At 38.6% G+C, this 21,339-nt stretch overlaps 6 protein-coding genes across 6 annotated transcripts; all 6 read left to right on the forward strand.

The window, feature by feature from the left end:
• The first annotated feature begins 3,184 nt into the window (after positions 1-3,184).
• On the forward strand, positions 3,185-4,165 carry LOC124066787 (olfactory receptor 10A6-like). Its single transcript, XM_046403551.1, has one exon. The coding sequence runs from the start codon at positions 3,185-3,187 to the stop codon at positions 4,163-4,165; it is 981 nt and encodes a 326-aa protein (XP_046259507.1).
• Positions 4,166-5,783: 1,618 nt separating this feature from the next.
• On the forward strand, positions 5,784-6,823 carry LOC124067207 (olfactory receptor 142-like). The gene has a single exon (XM_046404361.1). The coding sequence runs from the start codon at positions 5,784-5,786 to the stop codon at positions 6,759-6,761; it is 978 nt and encodes a 325-aa protein (XP_046260317.1). The 3' UTR covers positions 6,762-6,823.
• A 1,270-nt stretch (positions 6,824-8,093) lies between these two features.
• On the forward strand, positions 8,094-9,023 carry LOC124067210 (putative gustatory receptor clone PTE01). The gene has a single exon (XM_046404365.1). It carries the CDS (start codon positions 8,094-8,096, stop codon positions 9,021-9,023), a length of 930 nt encoding a protein of 309 aa, XP_046260321.1.
• Positions 9,024-11,121: 2,098 nt separating this feature from the next.
• On the forward strand, positions 11,122-12,096 carry LOC124066788 (olfactory receptor 52E8-like). Its single transcript, XM_046403552.1, has one exon. It carries the CDS (start codon positions 11,164-11,166, stop codon positions 12,094-12,096), a length of 933 nt encoding a protein of 310 aa, XP_046259508.1. The 5' UTR covers positions 11,122-11,163.
• A 3,080-nt stretch (positions 12,097-15,176) lies between these two features.
• LOC124067214 (olfactory receptor 4P4-like) lies at positions 15,177-16,356 on the forward strand. Its single transcript, XM_046404369.1, is given in 2 exon segments — positions 15,177-16,147; positions 16,150-16,356. Coding segments are annotated over 2 exon segments (918 nt in total). The 5' UTR covers positions 15,177-15,315; the 3' UTR covers positions 16,236-16,356.
• Positions 16,357-19,187: 2,831 nt separating this feature from the next.
• LOC124067209 (olfactory receptor 10G4-like) lies at positions 19,188-20,224 on the forward strand. Its single transcript, XM_046404364.1, has one exon. It carries the CDS (start codon positions 19,275-19,277, stop codon positions 20,217-20,219), a length of 945 nt encoding a protein of 314 aa, XP_046260320.1. The 5' UTR covers positions 19,188-19,274; the 3' UTR covers positions 20,220-20,224.
• Positions 20,225-21,339: the final 1,115 nt, after the last annotated feature.

Here is a 21,339-nt window from a genome sequence, read left to right on the forward strand (position 1 = left end):
CATTACAGTTTTTCAGCTTTGGTATTTTTCCACTTCAGTTCTCTTACAGAAAAAATAAAGAATGAATAATTTCCAGTGCAAAAGCACAGCTGCAAACAAGTGACAGGTCAGTGTCTAATGATCCAATCGCCGGCAGCATGAGCAGGTCTTGATCAGGTGATTAACCTCTGGGTACTGAAATTTGGCACCGAAAGACGAGGCATATTGTGATACTCGGTACTACCGAAACATTTCGGTCGGTGCCATAAAAGAACCGAAGTTCGGTACCCAGCCTAGCTTCCTCTCACATTCCAAAAAACATACACATTAGGTCAATACATTGCCCCTATGTGTGTGCGTGTGTGATGGTCTGTCTTTATGTGCTGGTCTTGCGACTGACTGGCAACCAGTCCAAGGTGTACCCCACCTCTCACATGTTGTCAACTGGGATAGGCTCCCAAACTTCTTATTATTTCATTCACGATTTATTCCATCACATCATTTAGTGATACAGCCCTGAGCAGACAAAATTCTGATGAGATAAATCCATTCGTGGCTGTGATTTTGTCACGAGAATTTGTTGTAATCCCTCCATTTCTGAATCCTCTTGTGTATGGCCTTAAATTACCAGAAATTAGAAGACACATTGTCAAGACATGATGCTTAAAACATCAAACTAAAAAGAATTCCCACAGAACAAAAGATGTCTCCTTAAGTTTATATTAACTACAATATTGTGATAATACCCATCATGGCAGTTTGTAAAGTCAAATGTGTGGCAAGCTTGTAACCACTGCTTATAACCTGAACTGATAAATGTGCATGCTTTGTTTACAGCAGAGATTCATGTGAGTTATAGTTTATGAGGCTAATGTTAATCATCTATTTTAGATTAAATTAAATGTTATGCATAAATATGATATTTCACCAATACGTCTCAGTCTAGTAAATACAATATTCGATATATAACTCTTACTTTAGCTCTTGATGTCGACAGATTGTCAGGGTGACTAAAACAAAATAAAAGGAAATATCAAATTTGATTATCTTTGAAAAGCTGCTCTATCAATTACAGTAAAGCTCCATCAGACATTAACTTTCCCATGTTCTATTAATTTTATGTGACTTTAAATGACTTCAAATTCTGGAAAAGCTGGAAGTCTCCCAGATCACAGGAGAAGACTAACTCCCAGCCACACAATGCTAAAGTTTACCAGTGGTTACATTTATCATAAAATATCACAAAAAATAGTTTCTCTATCATTGTCTCTTTTCTTGGCATGACTATTCTGAGCATTGTGGCATATGACTCATGTGTTGCTATTTGTCATCCTTTACACTATCACAAAAAGATTATATCTAAAACTGTCCATACACTCGCATTTTTTGCTTGAGTTTCTCTAACCTGTAACCTTACAGTAAACATTAATATGATTGTCATGATTGTCATCAGGGCGGCACGGTGGTGCAGTGGTTAGCACTGTCGCCTCATAGCAAGAGGGTTCCAGGTTCGAATCCCGGTCTGGGCCCTTCTATGTGGAGTTTGCATGTTCTCCCTGTGCCTGCGTGGGTTTTCTCCGGGTACTCCGGCTTCCTCCCACAATACCAAAAACATGCACATTAGGTTAACTGGCTACTCTACATTGCCCCTAGGTGTGAGTGTGGGAGTGTGTGGTTGTTTGTCTTTGTGTGTTGGCCCTGCGATTGACTGGCGACCAGTCCAGGGTGTACCCCGCCTCTCGCCCGTAGTCAGCTGGGATAGGCTCCAGCCCCCCCGCGACCCTGACGGATAAGCGGTATAGAAAATGGATGGATGGATGATTGTCATCATGTGTTAACAATATACAGTGCCAATAAAAAGTATTCACCCTCTTGGATGTTTTTTTTTTTTTTTTTTGAGGTCTGGGCTTTGACTCTGCCACTCCAGAAGAGCTGGAAATACCTTTGCCTTTCAGCTCAGCTCTCTCTTCATCACAACAGACCGATACAGAGTCCGCACCACAGCAGACACTGTCCAGATCCGCCTGTCAATCTCCAACTCAATTTTACCCTCACAAGACCTCAAGATACTTGAACTCCTCCATTTGGGACAGCAACTGTCCTACCACCCTGAGTGGGAAATCCACCCTCTCTGGCTGAGAACCGTTGCCTCAGATTTAGAGGTGCTCACCCCCCTTCCCAGTCCCTCACCTGGAAACCATCCCAGTGTGAGCTGGAGGTCTCTGTTGGGGTATTTGAACCTGACTCCCTCTGCACTTGACTGCACCAAGAAATTCTTCCAGATTATGATTAGATTATTAGATAAGATTATGAAAAGAACTCATGGCAAGAACTCATGACAACAGGCATCCCTAACCGGGAACAGGTGCGCTTCCAGTGCAAACCAGACTCTCACTCTGACAATACAGGGATTGGATGGCCCGTAACAGGCCATCCACTCTATATTCCTGGAGAACCCTCCACAGGATACATTGAGAGACATAGATGTATATGTATGTGTAGACTGGTTGGACAAACTCCCATGACCCCTCCAGCACCCTCATGAGGCTGTAGGGCTGGTCCAGTATTCCACAGCTGGGGCGAAAACCACATTGTTCATCTTGAATCTGAGGTACGAATAACAGACAGACATTCCTTTCCAGCACCTCCGCATAGACCTTCCTAGGGAGGCTGAGGAGTGTGATCCCTCTGTCGTTAGAACACACACTTTGGTGGCCCCTCTTGAAAAAGGGGACCACCACCCCAGTCTTTTGTGCTCCCGTAACTACCCAAGCCGTGCAACCTTTTGCCTGGCAGCTGCCTCAGGAGTCCCACAAGCCAACCATGCCCTGTAGGACTCCTTCTTCAGCTTGACAGCAATCTTCACCTCTGGTGTCCCCCAGTGAGTTTGAGGATTGCCACCGTAACTTGAATCAGCAACCTTCTGACTGCAGCTCCAAAGTTTCCAAATTCTCCAGAGATGAGTTACTGTGGTAATAACTCTCAGGCTGGTCAAGATAAAAGATGCTGAACACCCACAGTTGTGGTTTATCGTTGCATAGATCTAGATTCTATACAATATGTTGACAGGTATTATTTTTGTTTCAAAAACTTCAATTATGCATTGTATTTAGTTTACCAACATTGCTATTTTTTGTATACAGTTATAAGAGGCTGTACAAGAACTGACATATATAGTGACTTGTGAGACCTTTTCATCGAGAGAATGGACAACATCTCTCTCTCTTTTTACTTTAACCTCACCATGTTCATGAATATTGGACACTACTGTTATCCAGCCTTTGTCTTTTGCCTCCTGCTCTACAGCTTTACTGTGTCTGCAAATCTTGTCATGATATGGATAATACTGCGGGAGAAAACCCTACATGAGCCCATGTATATTTTCATTGCATTTTTATCTGTCAACGATCTGTATGGTACTATTGGTTTCTTCCCCAGATTCCTCATGGACCTTCTGTCTGATGCTCATTTGATCTCACGTCCAGTTTGTTTCACTCAAATCTTTGTTATTTACACATATGGTTGCTATGAACTGACTATTCTGGGCATTATGGCATATGATAGGTATGTTGCTGTTTGTCATCCTTTACACTATCACAGGAAGACAACTTCTAAAACTGTCTATACACTGGCATTTTTTGCTTGGGTCTTTCCAACTTTCTACCTTACAATAGGCATTTATGTAATTGTCAGGCTTCCTCTCTGTGGTAACAACATACATAAGGTGTATTGTTCCAGCTGGAATATTATCAGATTATCATGTGTTACTGATGCTGTTAACAGTATTGTTGCTATGCTGGGGGCTGTAATTGTAGCCTTTCTTCCTTTTGCTTTTATCTTGTACACTTATCTGAGAATCGTGGTTGCTTGTTGGAAAAAGTCATCAGAGGTCAGGGGAAAAGTATTACAGAGTTGTCTTCCACATGTTATTTCATTCACGATTTATTCCATCACATCATTTAGTGATACAACCCTGAGCAGACAAAATTCTGATGAGATAAATCCATTCGTGGCTGTAATTTTTTCACTAGAATTTGTTGTAATCCCTCCGTTTCTGAATCCTCTTGTGTATGGCCTTAAATTACCAGAAATTAGAAGACACATTGTGAAGATATTATGCTTAAAACATCAAACAAAAATGAATGCCTGTAGACCATTACCTGCTGAGACTGGCCTGATCATGTGAATGTTCCATGTTGTTAAACCACCTACAGGGCAAAATGATTGACAAAATCTGTATTGACAAATAAATGTGGTGCCCTTATCAGCTATTAAAACTCTAAAATCTTGAATATGAAACTCTCAACCCACATGGTTTTGAAGTGTGACTGTAAAAATTTTGTGGTGTCCTACCTCAGTGTGTTCAGCATAAATTCATATCAGGAATGCTATGAACAAGAAGGTTTTATGTCCAAATAAATTAAAAAAATAAGCGAAACAAAAAGAATAGGTGGAAAATTCCCAGAAGCTCCTGCAGCAAAATACACTTCACTGATCTCTCTTGGTATGCCCAGTATCTGTATCTCTTCACTGGAACAAGTTTCAACTATGTCACCCCCCACCTCTACCCTCCTGCAGATGATTTATTTTCATGTCTGAAACTGCTCACATAAAGGACTGTGGATTATCATGAGTAACCAGGTCATGATTTTTGGAAGAAGACATTGCTGTTTAGTTTTCAAAACTATCAGATTAAAAGTAAACAGAGGCCCACAGTATAATTCTGATCATGCTTTCTATCAGGTTTATTACCTTTATGTTGCTCAAAGCATTACTTGCTTTTGCACAAATGTTGGCAGCAAAGGATAGCTGATAGCCAGTGTCACACACAGCTTCTTTGCACTCTGAGTCGGGAGCACTACAACAGTCAATGACTAATATAATCTAAATTGCGTGGGCCAACACTACTGATTCTGAAGGCCCTGGGCAGATTAGACTGACATGGCAACACACAGAGGCTGAAATCTGATTGAACAAAAATCGAACATCCACAAACACGTACTGGAAGCGGTGCAGCCAAGAGAAATGCTACGAAATGAAGAGAATAAACTGTTGGGAATAAAGTAATACAATTTCATGGAACAAATATTAGAATTTAGATTGTAAATGTAGGTCAGTGCTTCTGATAGTGTTTAGGCCACCAGAGAAGGCCTTGACGGCCCGCCACTGCATTCAAGTGTTGCCTTTGAGGTAGGATATGACTAGGGAGAATGCAAAGCCCAAGGCTTTTGGTTCTTTGAGGTTGGGAAGAAAGATCTGGCCATTCACATTGTAAAATGCTGAAAGGTCCATCAGGATTATGACAGGAGAGGGAGGCTGCTCCTGTTAAACACAAAGCACAGCTGAGGTTCATGAATGGTTTAGCTGTTGAAAAATGGTCAAAAACTGAAATATTGGACAAGTTAAAATTTTGACCTGATGCTAGTGCTAAGCTTAAAATGTGAAGGGCTTACTGACTAACAGACCAACAGTCCATAGAGACGTGCCACGAGTATGGCCATAAAGAAATGCTTGAACAGAAACTTTCAAATGCATTTGTTTCCAGAATCTCTAGGGGTGCAATAATGACTTCACTTCAGCCAGTCAGGACAAAATAAAATGCTGAACACGTCCCAGAACTAACAGATGTGCTTTATCTGTGTTTAGATCTCACTAAACCAAAGTGCAAAACAAAGATTACTGGTATCTATTTTTTTTTTTTTCATTTCTTTCAATGATGCTGTGTGTTCAGTTTATTTAACAGTGACAAGAGCTTGTACAAGAAGAGACATATACATGCCTTGTGAGACCTTTTGATCGAGAGAATGGACAACATCTCTCTCCCTTTTTACTTTAACCTCACCATGTTCATGAGCATTGGGCACTATCGTTATCCAGCCTTTGTCTTTTGCCTCCTGCTCTACAGCTTTATTATGTCTGCAAATCTTCTTATAATCTGGATAATATTATGGGACAAGACACTACATGAGCCCATGTATATTTTCATTGCACTTTTATCTGTCAACTCTGTGTATGGTTCTATTGGTTTCTTCCCCAGATTCCTCACAGACCTTCTGTCTGATACTCATTTGATCTCACATCCAGTTTGTTTCACGCAGATCTTTGTTGTTTACACTTATGCTTCTTATGAAATGACTATTCTAAGCATTATGGCATATGATAGGTATGTTGCTGTTTGTCATCCTTTACACTATCACAGAAAGATGACATCTAAAACTGTCTATACACTGGCAATTTCTGCTTGGGTTTGTCCAACTTTTTTCCTTACAGTAAGCATTAATATAACTGTCAGGCTTCCTCTCTGTGGTAACAACATACATAAGGTTTACTGTGCCAGCTGGAATATTGTAAAATTATCATGCGTTACAAATGGTGTTAACAGTACTGTTGCTATGCTGGGGGCTGTAATTGCAGCCATCCTTCCCTTTGGTTTTATCTTGTACACTTATCTGAGAGTTGTGGCTGCTTGTTGGAAAAAGTCAGCAGAGGTCAAGGGAAAAGTATTACAGAGTTGTCTTCCACATGTTGTTTCGTTCATGATTTATTCCATCACATCATTTAGTGATACAGCCCTGAGCAGACAAAATCCTGATAAGATAAATCCATTTGTGGCTGTGATTTTGTCACTAGAATTTGTTGTAATCCCTCCATTTCTGAATCCTCTTGTGTATGGCCTTAAATTACCAGAAATTAGAAGACACATTGTCAAGATATTATGCTTAAAACATCAAACTAAAAAGAATTCCCACCGAAGAAAGGATGTCTCCTTAAATTTAGATTAACTAGAATATTGTGATAATACCCATCATGGCAGTTTGTAAAGTCAAATGTGTGGCAAGCTTGTAACCACTGCTTATAACCTGAACTGATAAATGTGCATGCTTTGCTTCCCACAGACATTCATATGAATTAGAATTTACAAGGCTAACGTTAATCATCTATTTTAATTTAAATTGGATGTATACAAACATGTCAAACATGTTACATTGTTACTCTGTTCTCACTTCCTGAATAAAGTTTTTATCCAACATTAACAAAACACTGACTGCTAAACTAGAATCGGTCAGTAGGTGGTGGTACTGTGCTTTTAATATTCCCATTTAAGCAAAATGCAATGAAATAAATTAAATTAAATGCATCAAATCTTTTTTAATTGACGCTCTGAATCTTAAAGCTAAGCTAAACAGAACACTCACTCTAATAAATTCCTCTTTATTCCTCCAATCATCAATCCCCTTATATATGGTTTGAAGTCGAGAGGAATAGAAAACAGAATCAGTTTTTCAGTGGTAAACATGTGTAGTACACCATCATCATCAGCTGTTGTTACATGAGACATGCAAGTAAAAAACACGTTTGACATGCCTGTGGTGCAGAGACAGACTATTGTGTTACTGGTCAATATGTATTCTGCTAAAACTGCCCTTGCTGTTTGTCGGCACATGGGCTCAGGTGAGGCCTCATGCATGTGGCACTTGGACAAAAGTCATCCATTCAGCCTTCCACCCAGTCAGACCAGACTGTTGCTGAAGCTTCAGCCCCTTTATGTGAAGAGAGGTGGAAGAGATGGGGGCAGATGAGAGCAGATGAAGTCAAATGCAATGCTCTCTGGTTGTTGAATGAATGGAATAGCATTTGAGCAATACAATAAAAGATACGTATAAGAACAACTGAGGACACCACGGATGAATGCATGTTTAACTTATCTTGCTTTCTGGAGTATAATAACGCAGAGCCTCAATTTTTAAAAATTCTTTTTAAATTCTTTTTAAAATATTAAATAAATGTAACACAGTTCCTTTAGATGTAACATTTGAGTACATTTATTATGAATTGATATATTCCTAACCTCAGTAAGACTTTTCTATGTCTTTAATGTTTTGTCCTTTATATCAAGAATCAGTGCTGATGCTGGTTAGACTCATTAGCTGGTTGTTTGGATCATTTGCTGCTAAAGAAGCAAACAGGGTTTGAATTCCCAGGTGTTTTGTTGTTGGAGCTAAAGCTGTTGCTAAAAGAAAGTGTGGAGGTAGTAAACAGCAGAGTGCGACAACATGCTCTGTAGGCTCAGACACTGAGAAAGCAGAAACTGTGGAGACAGGTGGTCTCTGATAATGGATAATGTTTCTACTGTAAGAAGCTTTATTCTATCAGGGTTAAATGAGACCACGAATTACAGACTAACTCTCTTCACATTCACTTTACTGTGTTACTGTGTGATTTTGGTTTTTAATATCGCTCTCATCATGATCATTATCTTAGATGAAAACCTACATGAACCTATGTATATTTTCTTGTGCACTTTCTGCATTAATGGACTTTATGGCACCACAGGTTTCTACCCCAAATTCCTCTTAGATCTGCTGTCCTCTTCTCATGAAATCTCATATGAAGGATGTCTTTTACAGGCTTTTGTCATGTACTCTTTTGCTTGCTGTGATTTGTCCATTCTGGCAGTTATGGCCTATGACAGATATCTGGCTATATGTCGACCTCTGCACTACCACGCCTTCATGACTAAGAGAAGGCTTTCACAGCTGGTATGTTTCTCCTGGCTTACACCGCTCTGCATTTTCTCCATCAATGTTGTGCTGACATCAAAACTAAAGTTATGTAGTAGAAACATTAAGAAACTTTTATGTGTGAACTGGATAATTGTTAAACTTGCATGCCCTGATGCTGACACCTTTTCCAACAATGTAGTTGCGTACATTACAATTTTCATGTATGTGTCACATGGGTTTTTCATAATCTGGACATATATGCATCTTATCATAACCTGTGTGAGATCCAAAGATGACAGGGCAAAGTTTATGCAAACGTGCGTGCCCCATTTAGTCTCTTTAATTACATTTGTAATGGCAATCGTTTTTGATTTGATGTATATGAGATTTGGCTCTACAGATTTACCTCAAAGTCTTCAAAACTTCATTGCAATAGAGTTTCTGCTGATTCCTCCTGTCATGAATCCTCTAATATATGGGTTTAAACTGACCAAAATACGAAACAGAATTCTGGGCTTAGTTTATGTCGAGAGAAAATGAGCTCTGGCAGGTTTCAACTCTTATTCCATTTAATGTGCAAAAAGTGTTTTGTTTTTAGGATATACCATGGGTTTAGGTTTTCCTGAAAATGTCTGTTGGATGTCATAGTCTGTTCCTCAGTATATACTGACTAACAAAGCATTTAACTTTTCAGCTTTTGTTGATGATGAACTGGCATGTTGTTCAATGTAGTTCTGGTATGCTGCATAAGACATGTGAATAAACTGAACATATTTGTCTTCCTCTTTGCCCCTGTATGTAATGCATTCAGAGCATTGTAAACCATAAGTTTGTACAGTCAGTTCAAGAAACAAAAGCTCTGCTAAAAAAAAGGGTTGTTCTTCTCCACTGCAATGTCCCTGTCCCATCCTGATGTATTTATGATATAAAACAGTATTTACACCCATATACTTGTGTACTTTAACTACCTGAATTAACCCAACCAGATATTGTGATACTTAACATGTTCATTTATAAACTTAACGGTCTGAACCCAGAGATTTCCTTATCATGGTGCCTCTTCCAGAAGGGACAAAGTATTTCATTTATCAGCACACAGAATATTATTTTTACAATCCACAACTTGGTTTGAACTTTAAGAAAATCTGCTATCAAAGACACGCAATAAGTAAATAAATAAATAAAATTTGAAGATACAGTTTCTTGACATTTCAGTCATAGTGATTCACCCACTGGCTGGCTGATGCTTTTAAAACAACTTTGTGATGGAGCTTCTTTGGTTACTTGTAATTTACACAGCAGGACCAGGTAGGGTCAGTATAATCCTGTTTTTTTCAGTTCAGTAAAGTACTGGGAGCTTACATCCATTTCGGATACTCTCAATTTTACAACTGGAAGTACAGTGTCTGCAACCATATAATGAGAGAAGTTAGCCTTCATGGAGTAAGGACTGAGAAAGTCTGGGAGGCCAGTACTGCAAGTGCTGTGAGTGAGGGAGTTGCACAGGAGACTTGGGTTTGAGTCACATGATAAGTTTTCTCTTTCTTTTGCTCTTTTTTTTTTAAAAATCATTTTCACTTTGCAACCATGGTTTTGACGGCCAAGGAATTGAGCTTCAGACCAATGTTTTTGATTATGTGAGTAAAAGAGATAGTTATAGAAGTTTTTCATAAACTTGAATGAATAAAGCTACCCAGTGTGGATTTTCCTTCATCACAACAACATATTTTACTCAGATGATCCTTGTACTCATAAAAGTATCCTGTATCTACAGGATACTCTTGAGTACCAACGAAATGGCATTGTGGTGCTTCATCCAACCAAGATGCATATTAATAGAAATCTAGTATTTTGTGTTACATGCTATTTCGGTAAAAAGTTGAGAATTGGTCCTTTCGGTTTTTAAGTATTGGTAGTTTTACAATTTCTAGTTACATTTAAGGTTCTGAACCGCTTTTTTACCAACCAAACATATTATTGTAGATAGCACTGACTTTACCAAACACATTGGTTAGTGCTCAACCTGAAATCCCTGAAACCTTTTCCAACCTAGTATCTGTGCTAACCCCCCACCCCCAATGTAGCCAGAGTCTCTTTTATATAAAGTGAGACCCTTTACTATCAAGTTTGTATTTCAAGCAAAAAGTGGGCAACAACTAGCCTAGCTTGGTATTGTTAGCACTGACTCCCACATGATGTTACATTTGGATCTTATGACCATGTTTCCTTGATAAAAAACAATCCACCTGGAAATGTGCTCACAAAATAAAGCAACTAATGTGCAGAGTCAACTGAGTCACAGCTTAATGTAGAGTGTTGAAATCACAGTGTGACTGATGTGATTACAGTGTGATTAGTTTTATCACAGTCTCAGATTACTTTGCTGTAAAATGTCTAAATTTAATGCTGTGCATCTATGTACTTACTCAAGCTGTCTTCTCTTCCATGGCAGTAACTCCACCATCATTGCTTAGAAGTTTGAACTCTCATGTGAACAACGTCACTGACTGTGAGGCCAGAAAAGAATATAAATGAATGGTAACACATCAGGTTAGGGATGGGCAGGCACAGGACAGAACATCCCTTTTTTTCTTCAACAGATTAGGTTGTGCAAATGCTATTTCGTATCTGTGCAGTATTAAAATGACATCTGAAAGACAATAATCTGTGAAATTTGGTGATGGATAATGTGTCAGTAGTTACGATGTTTACTCTGTCAGGTTTAAATGGCATATCAAACTACAGAGTTATTCTCTTTGCTATCACTTTGCTGTGTTACTGTGTGATCTGGCTGGTTAATGTGACCATTATTGTGACAATTATTGTAGATAAAAGCCTGCATGAACCCATGTATATTTTCCTCTGCAATCTATGCATAAATGGACTTTATGGGACGGCAGGCTTTTACCCCAAATTCCTCCTTGATCTTCTGTCTACCACTCATGTCATCTCTTATGCTGGATGCCTCCTGCAGGGGTTTGTGTTGCACTCCTCAGTTTGTGCTGATTTCTCTATTCTGGTGCTAATGGCCTATGACAGATATGTGGCTATTTGTCGACCTCTGGCGTACCACTCTGTGATGACCACACAAAAAATTTGTGTGTTTGTGGTTATTGCTTGGCTTCTTCCCTTTTACCTGCTCTTCCTGAGCACAATAACGACATCCAGATTGAGATTATGTGGCTCACACATCCCAAAAATCTACTGTGTTAATTTTTTGGTTGGTAAACTTGCTTGTTCTGCCTCCATAGCAAATGTTATTGTTCCAGCTTTTAATTATTCTTTTTATTTCGGCCATTTTATGTTTGTTGTTTGGTCTTATGCATATCTTATCAGAACATGCCTAATATCCAAAGAGAGCAGGAGCAAATTTATGCAAACATGTCTGCCACATTTATTCTGTTTGATAATTTTTGCTGTGTGTGTGCTGTTTGATTTGTTACACATGAGATTTGGTTCAGAAGAGATGTCACAAAATATCCAAAACTTTATGGCAATAGAATTTCTTCTCATTCCTCCAATCATCAATCCTCTCATCTATGGTTTGAAGCTGACAAAAATAAGAAATCGAATTCAAAGTTTTGTGTGTATTCTTTTTAGACAAAAGTCATGAGTTGGTCTGCACAAAATAAAATCTGTGTATGTGTTTGATTTGAGAGAAGTATCCATTAAATATAATAATACTGTTAACCAGCCAACCGTGTGACATTTACACATTACCACTATTCCAAGTAAAAGTGTCAGGACAGCATGTGAAGAATGGCAGGAAGCAATTCAGAGGGAACAAGTTGAGGCATGGAAAGCAGGCCAACTAAATTTAAATAAATCTGTATCTGATCATAATGCCTGTGCACCAGTTATTTTGCATGAGTTGGGGGTTCCTGAAAGAGAGTGTAAAAGTGAGATACACAAACCTATAGCATAGAAAAGGATGGTTGGCACTTCCTATTGTTCAAGTGTCACATCACAGTAAGAAGTAGTTGTTTACAGAAGCTGTTTTACACACAGCAGACTACACTCAAATGCTCTCTGAGACTGCCTGAATATCTAATAGTGATTTGATGTGCAGGGCTGGAAATGAACCTTTCTTTGTCCACCTGCCACTGCGGCTGGTGGATACTAAAATGCACCAGGCACTCAAAGTTTTTTTTTACTGACTTCCTTGTTCTCACTGCCAGCATTGTGTAACTGCATGTGAAAATCAAGCTACAGTATTCAAGAAATTGTCTATTTTAATTCATGAGGTAAACGTTTAAACTCTTACAATACTGACACTCTATCTCTCTCACACACACACACACACGCACACACATGTGAACTGATGACGTGATTCTGTTGACATTCTTAAACATTATGATGACCCTGTCCAACAGTGCTGTCTCATCAATGCCATCATAACACTTTTATCCTTCAAGCTGATTTAGTTGTAACTGAACATTGGCTGACAGACTAGGTAGTCGTTGTCTCTGATTTGACATTATGTGCACCGGCCTGCATATATATTGTCTGGACCGACTAGTCATTGGAAAGGGGGGTGTGGGCAGAGAGTGAGCTTCAGTTCATGAATGTGCACTCGAACGTATATTCACAAGCCTCAAGGTTATCTTCCAGCCTGCAGTTCAGAAATACCATTTTCCAGGGGCGCTTATCAAACAGAATACTTAGCTGTATTTCGCTCTCACTTTTAAAAGTGAGACACAAAAGTCACAGTTTGGGCAGCTGCTAGCAAGCAAACAAGACACAGACAGATGCAGAGATACGCTGCAAGCCGACACATCAACTTAATGTTACTGCCATTTACTAATATCAAGAGACATCACAAGTTTTGACTTATAACTGACTACCATTTCATTGGTACTTAGAATAGTCCCACTTCATGCTGTTACACTACTTTTATTGGAGGTTGAGTGACAATGCAGCAGTTGACTCAAACTCAGATTTAATCCAAATCTGCAAAAGAAAATGTCAAGATAAAATGTGATGATTTAGACCTGAACTGAGCAGTAACACTACTAAATATCTATTTAAATTGACTTTTCGGAGGAAAAAGTGGTTAAGGGTTTAGTTACTCTTTAAAGTTAAGCTGCACTTCAGAGACACCTGCTGGACATTTGAATAAGTAGCTCCAACCACCTCAGCAGACTTTAAGTAGTAAACTGACTGAAGAGTGTGCTGCTGTATTAGATTATGTCAACATTTTTGTTCTTTTTATACAGACTAACAGGGTGACAGCCATAGACATAATAAAGAGTAGATGCCGCATTGGCTGGCGGGGAATGAGAAATGCGGCCACCATCTTGAACCGCTCATTCTACCGTAAACTATCACAGACGCAATATGCCTGAGCACTGTGTGGCGTATTGCTGTCCAAATCGGCGGACTATTTAAAACAGGGCTCGAGGGATTACATTTCACAAGTAAGACCGAACATTATTATTGGTTGTACTTTGTGAATAGAATATTACTGTACTGTATTTATGTCCACCAGCAAAATCAGACAACAGAACATCTGACTGTAGAAGAGTTTGCAAACTAGCTTACTCACAATTTCAGCAGCTTTGGTTCATTATCAACATCAAAATAGGAGTTCTGTTGAAGAAAGGTTCTAAGACATTTGAAGGAAGACAATATGAAGAAGTAGTAAATAGGAATAATAGTAAATAGGAAGATAGAATATAGAAAAATAGGAACAAGAAGGTAGAAAATAAGCTTGACTTCCTTTGAAAAATGTTTCTCCCAAATTTCCTGTTTTCATTTTGAAGGTTTCCCAAAGACAAAGACATTAGAAAGTAGTAGTAGTAGTAGTAGTAGTAGTAGTAGTACTTTTCAAGCATTATGCTTCTTCATTTCAGTCAGAAAAGGGCAAGACTACCTTCAGAAGAGCCTTTCAGGAGGCCCCAATTGCTGCAACCTCACACCCACAACCTCAACCTAATGATGTGAGTATTTCTGTTTTAAACATCATATCCTAATGGTCCTGGACATATTAAAATCTCACTTATTTGCTGCCACTCATATTAAACACACTCACAAATACACACACACAGTGCTGGCAATGGCTTTGACAGGTGATGACTATCAGAAAGAATGTGGGTCATACTCTAGTGGTGTCAAATTGATGTGTGTGAAGTGAGACAATCAAACCATGTCCATCCCTCTTTCTACTAGGATCATGACTATGCCTTGCCTGCCTCTCCTACCTCTCTTAAGGCCAGACTCAAGAGTGGAAAGTCTGGAACGAGAGAAGAACACCATGGCAAGAGAAAAGAGAGCAAAGACCACAGTAAAGAGTCTTTTGGGGGATTTGAGGGAAAATTTATAAAAAATTTAAAAAACTTTCATGATTAAAAAAATTCAAAATTAAAACTTTCATTAGCAACTTTGTGCATGTGTAAATATGGTTTGGCGGCCCCACGGCTCGTCAGCGGCAATAGATAGTAGCAGTCGATGCGACATCTGCTCTTTATTATGTCTATGGTGACAGCTCCTCTGTTCCGGCATGTTCCACTTTAATTTATTTCCTGTTTCCATTTCTGTGGTTAGTTTGGGTTAGGTTTATACTGCTTTGAGTGACAATAACTGCAATCTTATCTGTGTTGTGATTTGTTTTGTCCTGTCCAGCTCACTGATTGGTCTGTTTGAATTACATCGTCGACGGGCTCATTATCCACTGCTGTTCTGGCAGGATATAAACTGATACCACAGTTCAGTCCGTATAGGGAAGGACAGACACAGCGCTGGATGTTTGTACATGCAATTTCTTTTTTCTGTGGCACTGAAATGCTTGTGTCAGATTTAGAATGATATCGAAACGTGTACAGCTTTCAAAATAATGGATAATGCTTCAGCAGTTACGATGTTCACTCTTTCAGGGATAGGTAGGACAACAAACTACAGAGTTATTCTCTTTGCTCTTACTTTGCTGTGTTACTGTGTGATCTGGCTGGTTAATGTGACCATTATTGTGACAATTATTGTGGATAAAAGCCTGCATGAACCCATGTATATTTTCCTCTGTAATCTTTGCATCAACGGACTTTACGGGACAGCAGGCTTTTACCCCAAATTCCTCCTTGATCTTCTGTCTACTACTCATGTCATCTCTTATGCTGGATGCCTCCTGCAGGGGTTTGTGTTGCACTCTTCAGCTGGTGCTGATTTCTCCATTCTGGTGCTAATGGCTTATGACAGATATGTGGCTATTTGTCGACCTCTGGCGTACCACTCTGTGATGACCACACAAAAAATTTGTGTGTTTGTGGTTATTGCTTGGCTTCTTCCCTTTTACCTGCTCTTCCTGAGCACAATAACGACATCCACATTGAGGTTATGTGGCTCACACATCCCAAAAATCTACTGTGTTAATACGTTGGTTGGTAAACTTGCTTGTTCTCCCTCCATAGCTAATGTTATTGTTCCAGCTTTTAATTACACATTTTATTTTGGCCATTTTATGTTTGTTGTTTGGTCTTATGCATATCTGATCAGAACATGCCAAAGATCCAAACAGAACAAGAGCAAATTTATGCAAACATGTCTGCCACATTTATTCTGTTTGATAATTGTTGTTGTGTGTTTGCTGTTTGATTTGTTGTACATGAGATTTGGCTCAAAGAACTTATCACAAAGTGTTCAGAATTTTATGGCGATAGAATTTCTTCTCATTCAATCATCAATCCTCTCATCTATGGTTTGAAGCTGACAAAAATAAGACATAGAATTAAACAGTTTTTCAGTGGTAAACGTGTGTAGTACACAATCATCATCAGCTCTTGTGTGTATTTTCAGTGTAGTAACCATTGCTGAGATTAAAAAATGTATTCCCTAAACTTTAATGCATATGATATTGAATATCAATAAATCATTTTCTTGTCTCACATCGAAGTATTAATGTAGATTCTTTTGATGCATGCATCAGGCATCATACAGCATGTCTTATACTCTTCTCAATGATTTCCTGTATCGTTCCTTAGAGCAGCGGGGAACGATACAGGAAATCATTGATACCTACTACTATCAGACTTTACAACTCATCTACCTCTTTCAGAGCCACAATTACACACCTGGACTAAATCTACCTGTCACCTTTTACACTCCAATACTGTTCCCGATACTGTTTCACTATTATTTATTTTCACACAAGTGTCCTTTAGTGTATTTCATTCTTTTTCTCTATTCTATTTTTATACTCAGTATTTCGTGTCGTAGTGTGTTTTATTGTTTTCAAATATACCAGACTGCTATGAAAACCTAATTTCCCCTCGGGAATGATTAAATTCATCTATCTATCTATCTATCTATCTAAATTTATGATGAGGTTAATCTGAACATCAGTCTTTGCATTCATCAGCATGCATTCATCAGAGGTAATTTATTCCTGCAGGTTGCACCAGGTATGCTTGGAAATCTTCTATGTGGATCATTCCCAACCAGAAGTATTTGTACTCCACAGGATACTTATGCGGAAAAAATACAATTTTTGATGTTAAAAATTGCATCCACATATTGAGTCAGCTATAACAGTTAATTTAGGTGTTTTTGCAAATAAAAGTGTGCAAAAACTAGTTGACAAGTGAGCAGAGGAGATGATATTATTAAAAAGAGTAAGCTTTTCCACTCCATGTGTGTTGTACAAATAACCAAAAAATTAACAGTTAAATTCTATGAACATATTGTAACACTTTATTCACTTCTTGATAAAATTAAAAAAAAAATTGAAACCTATATGTTGATAAAACAGCAAGAAAGAAAAAAAATTGTGGTAAGTGGTAAGTTAAGAGACATATTGAAAAAAGAGCATAAGGTGAGGAAAGTAACTGCATAAGGAGTGAGAGGGAGTAAGAGGAATGTATCGGTGAGTGGGGAACAGAAGTTTAACCAAACTAAAACCCAATCCTCAGAGCAAGATAGTCAGTATTCTGGTAAAATAGTCTATTTTGCTTTTGAGTGAGAACTGGTTTGGTTTGAAAAAGTCTGATGCGGAGCAGCAATTTACCACGTGCAAGGTTTGCAAACAAATAGTGCATACAGGAGGACAGTAACACGACCAATGTGTTCCACCACCTCAAACGCAAGCACAAACCGGAATACGACGATAGCCAGACAATGCGCAAGGATGAAGAAGCAGCGTCAACTTCATCAAAAGCATCTGGTAAGAAACCATCAACTCAGACGAAACTGAAACTTGCTGCTGTATTTGCCTATTCCACACTGTAAGATCATCAGAGCAAAGGGTGGAAAGAATTAACGGAGGTAAGTTGTGAATTTTATAAGCTAAGTTATTTTTGCTGTTTGCACTGTTTTTTTACTGCCTGAGTGCGAAAAAGTTTTAATACATTTTTAGTAAATAATAGACTCAGACTTGTGAGTGACATGTCACTGACAACATTTTTGCAGTACAGGCGTACTACTTGAACTTAACTAACGCAGTTTAGTACCCCAAAGATACAGCTGAGACGCAAGCCTGCATGGGGCCGTTGCAGACAACTGCATCTGTTGCATGAGACGTAGATAGATGGATAGATAGTTTATTGATCCCGAGGGAAATTCAAGAATTTGGCACACGTGTAGGTAAAAAACGCGTTTGACATGCCTGTGATCTAGAGACAGACTATTCTCTGACGGAGACTATTCTGTTACTGGTCAATATGAATTCTGCTAAAACTGACCTTGCTGTTTGTAGACACATGGGCTCAGGTGAGACCTCAGCAAACCACACCTGACTGTGGTTTGATGCCATGCATGAGGCACTTGGGTAAAAGTCATTCATTCAGCCTCCCACCCAGTCAGACCGGACAGTTGCTGGATGTGAAGAGCTGTGGGACAGATGGGGGCAGATGGAATCAAATGCAATGCTCTCTGGTTGTTGAATGAATGGAAAAGCATTTGAGCAACACAAAAATCAAGTCCAGCTATCAGAGTTATCTCTGACCACTGCCTCAGGGCCTGAATATACTCCCAAACAGATATGTATAAGAACAGCTGTGGACACCAGGGATGAGTGAATGTTCAACTTATCTTGCTTTCTGGAGTCCACTTGGTGGATGTGCTTCATGTGCAAAACTTATATTGCTGTTTACAGAAAAACAATTATGGTACGGTACGTGGATGTTGGCGCAAAGCCTACATGTACATTCTGTTTACGAAATTTACATAATGTTAAAATAAGTTTATTTGTGTTAAGTACAAGAAAACATAAAAACGCTACACAAGTTACCTTGAGGACACAAGTTAAAATATGTCAACCTTTACTTGCGGATTCAGATGGGACACACATACTTGTTACCTGGGTGTGTTTGACCCATCGCTTTGTAGCCCAGATCACCTGATGTTTTTCTGTCATGTGTGCCAAAAATGACAAGAGGAAACCTCAACAGAGGCCCTGTTAAATGACATGTGAAAAGCAAATAATGCAGAGCCTCAATTTTAACAAATTATCGTAAAGTTATTTTTAAAATATTAAATAAATGTAACAGGTCCTTTAGATATAACATTTGAGTACATTTATTATGAATTGATATATTTTTAATCTCTGTAATACTTTTTCACATCTTTAATGTTTTGTCCTTTATATCAAGAATCAGTGCTGATGCTGGTTAGACTCATTAGCTGGTTGTTTGGATCATCTGATGCTAAAGGAGCAAACAGGGTTTGAATTCCCAGGTGTTTTGTTGTTGGAGCCAAAGCTGCTAAAAGAAAGTGTGGAGGTAGTGAACAGCAGAGTGCGACAACATGCTCTGTAGGCTCAGACACTGAGAAAGCAGAAGCAAAGGAGACAGGTGGTCTCTGATAATGGATAATGTTTCTACTGTAAGAAGCTTTATTCTATCAGGGTTAAATGAGACAACAAATTACAGACTAACTCTCTTCACATTCACTTTACTGTGTTACTGTGTGATTTTGGTTTTTAATATCGCTCTCATCATGATCATTATCTTAGATGAAAACCTACATGAACCTATGTATATTTTCTTGTGCACTTTCTGCATTAATGGACTTTATGGCACCACAGGTTTCTACCCCAAATTCCTCTTAGATCTGCTGTCCTCTTCTCATGAAATCTCATATGAAGGTTGTCTTTTACAGGCTTTTGTCATGTACTCTTTTGCTTGCTGTGATTTGTCCATTCTGGCAGTTATGGCCTATGACAGATATCTGGCTATATGTCGACCTCTGCACTACCACGCCTTCATGACTAAGAAAAGGCTTTCTCAGCTGGTATGTTTCTCCTGGCTTACACCGCTCTGCATTCTCTCCTCCAATATTGTGCTGACATCAAGACTAAAGTTATGTAGTAGAAACATTAGGAAACTTTTATGTGTGAACTGGATAATTGTTAAACTTGCATGCCCTGATGCTGACACCTTTTCCAACAATGTAGTTGCGTACATTACAATTTTCATATATGTGTCACATGGGTTTTTCATAATCTGGACATATATGCATCTTATCATAACATGTGTGAGGTCCAAAGATGACAGGGCAAAGTTTATGCAGACGTGCGTGCCCCATTTAGTCTCTTTAATTACATTTGTAATAGCACTTGTTTTTGATGTGATGTATATGAGATTTGGCTCCACAGATTTACCTCAAAGTCTTCAAAACTTTATTGCAATAGAGTTTCTGTTGATTCCTCCTGTCATGAATCCTTTAATATATGGGTTTAAACTGACCAAAATACGAAACAGAATTTTAGGTTTGGTTTATTTTGAAAGAAAATTAGCTTTTCCAAGTTGAGTTAAGTTAGTCCAGTGTTTCTGTTTTTAGGATATACCATGATCTCTGGCTTTAGGGATTCCTGAAAATGTCTGTTGAGTGTTGTAATCTGTCCCTCAGTATATGCTGACTAACTTTTCAACTATTGTGAATGATCAGTGTAATTCTGGTATGCTGCATCAGACATGTAAATAAATGGACTATACTGATCTTCCTCTTTGCCCCTGAATGTGATGCACTCAGAGAATTTCAAACCAGGAGTCTGTACTGCCATCTCAACAGGAACATGCTCTGCTAAAAAAATAAAAAAAAAAAAATAAAAAAAAAGATCAGTCTTCCTCTTTACTGCACTGTTCCTGCTCCTCATCCAGATGTATTTACATCATATAAAACAGTATTGTACCCATATACTGTATTTTAACAACGTACCTGAATTAACCTGACCAGATGTTGTGATATCTATTCATATCATATTCATTCATAAACTTAACTGCGTGAACCCAGAGATTTCTTTATTGTGGTGCCTCTTCTAGAAAAGACTAAACATTTTGTGTATCTGCACACAGCACTGCGCTGCACAGTTACTGCTGCATTAAAAATGAATCTAATTTCAAAATACACTTGCTGAATTTGTAGGGGGGAAAAACTGTGTATTGTGGAGACCCGTTATGTTAATACTATATATAGTGGTCTTTGATTCCTGAATGAATGGAATAACATTTGAGCAACACGTTCATTCAAACCACAACCAAAAACAAAGTTATCTCTGACACTGTCTCAGGGCCTGAATATATTCCCAAACAGATGTGTATCAAAACATCTGTGGAGATTTTAAATGTGTAGATGTTCTTCTTATACTGCTTCCTGGAGTCCACTTACTGGACATGTTTTATGTGCAAAACTTACATCATACCTTGTTCTTGCATATTGGCTGCATGTAGCGTGTGCTTACAAAAAAAATGAGGGTAACATACGTGTACATCCACACAGAGCCTACGTGTACACCCTCGATGATAAAATTTACATCATACCAAAATAAGTTTACTTATGTTAAGTACATGAAAACATAAAAACACTCCCCAAGTTAACATGGCTACATACACTATACAGATAAAACCATCCAGACACACCTCTTTATGGG

The sequence above is a fragment of the Scatophagus argus genome, chromosome 11 (assembly GCF_020382885.2).
Source record: "Scatophagus argus isolate fScaArg1 chromosome 11, fScaArg1.pri, whole genome shotgun sequence".
In the NCBI taxonomy this organism is placed as follows: Eukaryota; Metazoa; Chordata; class Actinopteri; family Scatophagidae; genus Scatophagus; species Scatophagus argus.

What these genes read in the sequence shown, in the direction of transcription:
- LOC124066788 (XM_046403552.1), top strand. Translation starts at nt 11,164, where the DNA reads ATGGATAATGTGTCAGTAGTTACGATGTTTACTCTGTCAGGTTTAAAT.
- LOC124067209 (XM_046404364.1), top strand. Translation starts at nt 19,275, where the DNA reads ATGGATAATGTTTCTACTGTAAGAAGCTTTATTCTATCAGGGTTAAAT.
- LOC124066787 (XM_046403551.1), top strand. Translation starts at nt 3,185, where the DNA reads ATGGACAACATCTCTCTCTCTTTTTACTTTAACCTCACCATGTTCATG.
- LOC124067210 (XM_046404365.1), top strand. Translation starts at nt 8,094, where the DNA reads ATGGATAATGTTTCTACTGTAAGAAGCTTTATTCTATCAGGGTTAAAT.
- LOC124067207 (XM_046404361.1), top strand. Translation starts at nt 5,784, where the DNA reads ATGGACAACATCTCTCTCCCTTTTTACTTTAACCTCACCATGTTCATG.